We start from the raw sequence: 6,783 nt of genomic DNA, 5'->3' as shown, positions 1-6,783 counted from the left end.
CGTTTGGTGCTTTCTAGGACGGGATGATGCTCACCGGCTTCTTTCCTAGATCATCAGCGGTGAAATACTATGTGTATTTCTTACCGGTTGATCACCTTTTTGAATTTAAAGTAAAATTGAAAAACGTGTTCCCAAAATAAAAGCTTCTGTAAGCTGAAAGAAGAAAAAAAAACGTGCAGAGAGAGGTGGAGGGAGGAGGCGTAAGGAGTTCTGTTTTGGGAAAGGAACCCTTCACTACACAGACACACACACACACACACACACTGCAAAATGATGGAGAGGAGACAGAAGGAACGCAAAGAGCCGCCCCGGCATGTCTCTGCTGCTTCACCGGTCCTCTCCACGACCCGCGGAGACACAAGAGGGTTTGCTTCTGTCTGCCGTTTCACTCCGTCCTCTCCCCTCCAGCTCCTCCTCCTCCTCCTCCTCCTCCTCCTCCTCCTCCTGCACTCCGCCGGTTGCCAGGACGACAGCGGCGCTCCACCCAGGATAAGGATGTGTACGCTGGTAGAAAGGATTATTGGGGTCAGCTCTGCGTGGGCCTCGCTCTCTCTCTCTCTCTCTCTCTCTCTCTCTCTGTCTCTCTCTCTCTCTGTCTCTGTCTCTCTCTCTTCGTCCCTCTCTCTCTCTGTCACATGTTTTCTTTTGGCACATGATTATGCACAAGCACACCGGCTAATACAGTAACTTGTTTACTTTAAGGTGAATGTAGACCAGACCACTCGGGGGAGGGGGGGTTGTTGTTTTTGTTGTCGCTGATTTAATGAGTTTTCCACTGATTGACATTCATTGGGTGGTATTGATGTGGTGTTTGGTGATGTTTGTATTATTTAAAAACCAGGTTTCACGGCTCCGTTTAAAGGGCCACTGCGGTGATTTGCTATCGACCCTCCGTTAAGACGAGGGCCTGCAAAACACAACAACATGGCAACGCATCTTATCTTCTAGGCAGGTCCAAGAGGCTCCAAGAGTTACCGTGACCCCCCCCCCCGGATGTGAGATGCGCTCATTATTGTCAAACAAACTCACCAAATAATTCTCACCAAAGGAAAATCCGCCAGTTTCTTTTTTTTTGTCCTTAATTTGCCGATTGTGTCGCACCAACAAAGGTGTTTGTCCTTCTCGCAGTGAGGGACAGGGTCTGACAGGGTCTGTCCCTCACTGCATTGTCCTTGGAGAATAATGTCGGGGCGGACAGCTGTGGTCGGTCGATGTTAATATCTACTCCGAGCCCCTTTGTGTGGATCTGAGGGGGGGGGGGGGGGGGGGGGGCACTGGGTGCACTTCTCCTCTCGGACTTCCCAGAGACATGTTTAATCAGCCCCAGCGTTTCTCTCTCTAACCTTTTTTGATTTGACTCGACATTTGACGTGTTCGGTGTTGTGCGTTCTGTCTGAAGGAACCTCCTCTCAGCAATTCTCAGTCTACATCTTGAAATCGTAGCGAAAAAACTGTTAAAAAAAACAACAAAAAAACTGACTTTGAGGAGAGAAGGCGGTGTTTCCTGTCACTCAGCCAGAAGGATCCAGGGACTGAGCCCATTTGGGCCTCAGCGCCTCTCTCCCCTGAACCCGGGCCTCCTTTTTCCGCCTCCCGTGAGCTGTCGTGTTGCCGCCATCTAGTGGTTCTCCGACAGCATCGCAGACTTCCACAGCCTCCCAAAGTTAGAGCCCGATAATTGCGACCTCCCTCCCCTGAAGCGGAACACCTCCCCCCCCCCCCACACACAGCACCGCATTGGTGCATCCATATTATGAATTATGCATTAACGGGCACGGGAATCCTAATTTATTTAATGCAAGAACATCTGGTGCCATTTCCAGAGTTAATTGGATCCACCAAGCATGAGATTAAGCAGCACATGAACGGTTGCGAAGTGATGTGAATACCAAGCCCCGCCACAGTCCGGGGTTCGTTCCACGTGTGATTCGGAATTTAGTTTTTTTCGTCAGGCCGACTGAGAAGGAATTGTCCGTTCCCGCTAATTGGCGTTTGGAACCGGCCTCCTCTCAGTGATTGTACAATGGGGCCACATTGGAGTCGGCCTTTCTGCACGCGAGTATTTAAACTATTTAAACGAACCAGAGCTCGGAGTCATATCGTCCCTGACGGGGGGTGGGGGGGGGGAGCCTCCACTGTGTATTTCCCCAAAAATGTGAGGGGATCCGTAGAAAATATTTACCTGCAGGCCGGAAGAAACCCTCACCGAGATGTATAATTGAGGATTAAAAGCTTATTGTGGAGAATTTCCTCATTGGTTAATTAAGTCACATGACATATTTGTTTGTTTTTGTCACGTCGGTGATGTGACCCATTGGACGGAGCGATCCGCGAGCCATGGCCGAGGGTCACGGGGTCGCGTCTCACTGCGGAGCCCGGGAGGAAGAACGCACACACACACACACACACACACAGAGACACACACACACACACACACACACAGAGACACACACACACACAGACTGTGAAGTAAAGCAGCACGGGGGGTCGTGTTTGTTCAGCGTCCTCGGGTGAGACGGCCGGGGTTTATTGATCCAAGCAGCCGGGGGGGGGGGGGGGGGCACGCAGCTGTCCAGGCTGTACGGAGGCCTGGAGAGTTCATCTCCATCACACTCTGCGTTATGTAGTTTTAGTACGTTACGTTTCTGACACGTTTCAGTTGTTTTTGCTCCCCAGGTTTTCAAAAATGTGTGAAAGTATTTTAGTGTAACCCGGCAACAAAATGTGAGTAAGGTGTCTACTTCCTGTCGAGTGCTCTGCTCAACTCGTCCCAAAGCTTTTAGTTACCGCAGCATTCCATGAAATCTAATAATTCTACATGTCATCCGTCCTAATATGTTTCTTACTCTTACGAGTTTTTTTTGTGTAAACAGTGACCTCTTAAGTTGCTTTGTCGCTCCGGCAAATAGAATTGTTCGTGCATTGACGACTTTTATCACATATTGCATTGCATTGTTGGGCTTCAACTGAATTTTATTTTCCTCACTGATTATTGACAAATACAGCACATTGTAGTGTTTCTGTCCATTACACGTCATTTACATCAAATAAAACTTGATCCGTTAAACAGTTGAGTTTTTTTGCAGAAAAATCACACAACAAAACTTGTTTCTCCTCCCAAATTCAGATTGGGAATAACAACACGCAGACAGCAGAGATATTTTTTTAGGAATAATTTATTGCCAGTAGGAAAGCGTGAGCTTGTGGCAGTATTCAATAAAAACCTTAAACAAGACCATAGCATTGCTCACACACACATAGACACCTGAAAAAGTCACGTGTCCATGGATAACTATAAATATATTGGGTCCCATTTTCTTGGTGGAAAAATAAAGAGGTTCCAAAGTCAAAATTTACAAACAAACAAATGATAAAAAAACAACAACAAGAATATGCAGTCGTTCATTGAAGACCCTTTTTGAAATGAGCAGGAGACGATAAACGTTACGAGTACGCTGTGTTCGGAAAAAGCCACGCTCTTTTTTTGTTGTTCACCTTTCCTCTTTTTTTAGTGAATGTAAGCACAGTAAGGCTGATAATGTCACACCATTTAACTCTATTTTTTTGTGTTGAAAATAAAAGCATAGAATATCTACAAAACCTAGTAAACTTTGAAATCAAAACTGTACATTGAAATTTACATTGGAAATGAGGACTTGTATAAAAACATGTTGCTTGGTTGTATTTATAGAAACAGAGATACTGTTTCTTTTATGTTTCTTTTTTTTTTTCCTTCCTCATGATGCTTTTCATGTTGCACGTTGAAACGTCGACGCTTTCGGGAAACAATCAACTTCCTGTGTGTGGTGGCGCTCACTCGAAGCAATGGCACTGCTAACTCAAAGGGGGGGGGGGGGGGGGGGGGGGCGGCGAAGCCGGGCCGAGTAGAGAAGCTTCTCTTCTCAGCCGCTCGGCCTTCACAACCCGCCCCGGCCACCCCGGTGTTTGCACTCAATCAGTTGTGTGTGTGTGTGTGTGTGTGTAGTGGGTGTGTAGTGGGGTAACATAAGGTGTGGCCGAGGGGCGGGGGTTCAGGCACTTTTGATTGGGGTCCAGTGTCAGACTTCAGTGTGCTGTTGGGAGTCGAGCGCCGGGATGGCCAGCTGCTCGAAGTGGACGTCGTCGCCGCTCTCGTAGTCGCTTATCATCGCCTCGGACTCCTCGCAGCACGCCGACATGTCCGAGCAGGACGCCGTGGACGTGTACAGGGACATGGACATGTTGTCCAGGGCCGAGGAGTCAAAGTCCCGGCCGCAGCCCAGAGGGTAGCCTCCTCGGTAGCCGCCGCCCGCGGTGGAAGCCAGGGTGGCGTCGCCCGAGGAGGGCGAGGCGGCGCCGCCGCCGCGGCCCTCGCCGTCGGCCCCTTCCCTCGGGTAGGGGTGCTGTGGCAGGTACTGGTTAAGGCTGTAGAGCTGTGGCAGGGCCGGGCGCTGGCGGGCGCCGGCCGGCCCGGCGGCGGACGGGTCGAGGCCTCTGCCCGCGGGGCGCAGCGTGTCGCCGTACTCCGGCACCGGTGGGGGCGGCAGGTCGTCGTGGGCGGGGAAGCCCTCCGGCGGCGGGGGGAAGTCGTTCTCGATGTCGAAGCCGCCGGGGTAGTAGTCGGTGTCGATGGCGCTCGGGTCGCTGTACAGAGGGGCGGGCGACTCCACAACCTCATACTGTGGAAACTCCTGGATTCCAGGAAGTTGGACACTCGGCATCCAATCAGATGTGTCCCAGTGGTATCCTGCGGGGTCGAAGGCACAAAACACACCCGTTGGCGCTCTGCGGCACAGTTTCACGGCGACCGAGTTAGTGTTTAAAACGCACGCCATGCAACATTTACACGATACGTTGCGCCAGGGCGGTTAATGAATCCTCGTAAAATCTTTAAATATTTTTGCACCTTCAATTTTGATAGAAAATGTGTATTTGAAAATTTGCACGCCCACTCTGCGCTATCCAGTCAAACTAATCCCCCTAATTATCACACGCCAGATGCAGAAATGTGAATTTATTAAGAAAACAACATATTTTAGTTTTTTGTGGTATTTTTGTGTGATGTAACTTTCCAGATAAAGAAACTAGTTAAACACAGTTAATTTTGTTAACTTAACACCCAGTCGGATAAATTAATTACCTGGAAAAGCCTTTGATCATAAAACGCTGGGATTAAGGATTTCTTTAATGTTGTCACAGCATCAAAAACATGCATAGGGATGAATAATAAATAATAATAATAATAATAATAAATGATCCTCCGGAGCTCAGTGTCGCACCGGCTCGGGCCTCAGAAAGCAGGTCTAACCCTCCCCTGGTGAAGCCGGAGGGGTTAGTGCTGGTTAACAGGCGGGGGGGGAACACCAGGCAAAACAAAGACGTAAAAAGTCACCTCTTGGGTTGTTGGGATCATGAGCCACAAAAGACTCTTTACATGAGGCGAGAAAAGGAGAAGGAGAGAAAGAACAAGTCACGTTAAAACCTGAGAAAAACCTGAGATTAATCGGCTACGAAATGGAGCCATGAAAACACGGAGAGACACAACGATGACAACGACGGGGGGGGGGGGGGGGGGGAGTGAGCAATCGATGGACAACACGTCTGCCGTTTTCTCACACGGACGCTCTGTGCTGCTTTCATTTTTGGCCTTTTTGCAATACTCCTCCTAATCAGAGGCGAGGCGCGGCGGTGTCAGACAACGGCAGCTCGGGGAGCAAAGGACGAACGGCGCCGCAAGAATATACCTTCTCCTTCCACCGTGTCAACAGCGGAGGTGACAAGGTGGATGACGGTCACTGTGGAGGCTTGCGTAAGAGTGGGGGGGGCGGAAGAGAGATTACAGCGTTAGTGTCGGACGCTGCAGACCGGAAATACAAAATGAAACAACGACAAACGCATATGAGGTGGAGGGTGGGGAGAGGGACGCTTTCCAAACAAACGCTTGTGACAATGTTGCTGTGGGGGGGGGGTGGTTTCATGGCTGGGCACAAGGCGATGGTGGGAGGCAACAGTGTGGAGAGGAAGGGGGGAGGGGGTCTGGTCTTGTTTGTGCAAGATAACACACAACAACAACAACAATAACATACTGAGATGCTACGGGGTGCTATTGACAGTACAGATGGAAGAATCAGTGAAACTCTCCCCGGGATAAAAACACCCCCCCCCCCCCCCCCCCCACGCGGAGAAAAGCCTCTGTGTTTCTTTTTTGAAAACCCACCGAGGGAAAAGAAGGGGCTAAAATCAAATAATCAATTTCCACTCAGGATAGAGATGAAGGGTCTTGATGACTCATGAGCGGCAGGGATCCCCCCCCCCCCCCCCCCCCTCGGTGAGGACTGAGGGGAGAGGAAACACCGGAGGGGGGGGGAAGGAAGCGAGCGCACGCCCGTGTGTACCCTTGTGATATGTTCCTCGCCGTTTGCTCTGAGCGTCTGTTTGCGGCTACGCTTTGAAAAGAGGGAGACAAAACAAAAAAAGGGGGAGAGAAGGCATGCGTGTAAATAAAAATAAATAAATAAAGAACACGCCGGCGTTGATGAAAGCCAGTGGGTCAGACTACTTTGTATATATATATATAAAATCCCGGGAGAATTACACAAGTAGATGTGATTGCTTCCTTCTGTACCGGTTGAGGACTTACAGGCTGGACCTCACTAATTAAAACCTTGTTCTGGATCTGTGGACTGATTTGATCCATATGGGAGCTGAAGCCCCGCAGCGAAAAAGAGAGAGAGAGAGAGAGAGAGAGAGAGAGAGAAAAGAACATGTGACCCAGAGAAACCAGCATTTCGGGGCCGTCCACTC

General features: G+C 49.8%; 1 protein-coding gene across 8 annotated transcripts in view; it reads right to left on the bottom strand.

Moving 5' to 3' along the window:
• Positions 1 to 3,158: 3,158 nt before the first annotated feature.
• Positions 3,159 to 6,783, bottom strand: part of fat1a (FAT atypical cadherin 1a) — a 58,819-nt gene continuing 55,194 nt past the window's right edge. For 3 of the 8 annotated variants that reach the window (XM_037472303.2, XM_037472302.2, XM_037472308.2), the window contains 2 exons: positions 5,372 to 5,407; positions 3,159 to 4,726 (listed from right to left, as the gene is read on the bottom strand). In XM_037472303.2, coding sequence (XP_037328200.2) covers positions 4,059 to 4,726; positions 5,372 to 5,407 — 704 coding nt within the window. In that variant the 3' untranslated portion in view covers positions 3,159 to 4,058. Of the gene's footprint in view, positions 4,727 to 5,371; positions 5,408 to 5,723; positions 5,784 to 6,500; positions 6,684 to 6,783 lie in introns of those variants that run through there. The other 5 variants (XM_037472305.2, XM_037472309.2, XR_005120350.2 and 2 more) reach the window with 4 other exon arrangements.

The sequence above is a fragment of the Pungitius pungitius genome, chromosome 9 (genome assembly GCF_949316345.1).
Source record: "Pungitius pungitius chromosome 9, fPunPun2.1, whole genome shotgun sequence".
NCBI classification, from domain to species: domain Eukaryota; kingdom Metazoa; phylum Chordata; class Actinopteri; order Perciformes; family Gasterosteidae; genus Pungitius; species Pungitius pungitius.
This window is presented reverse-complemented; position numbering and strand designations above follow the sequence as displayed.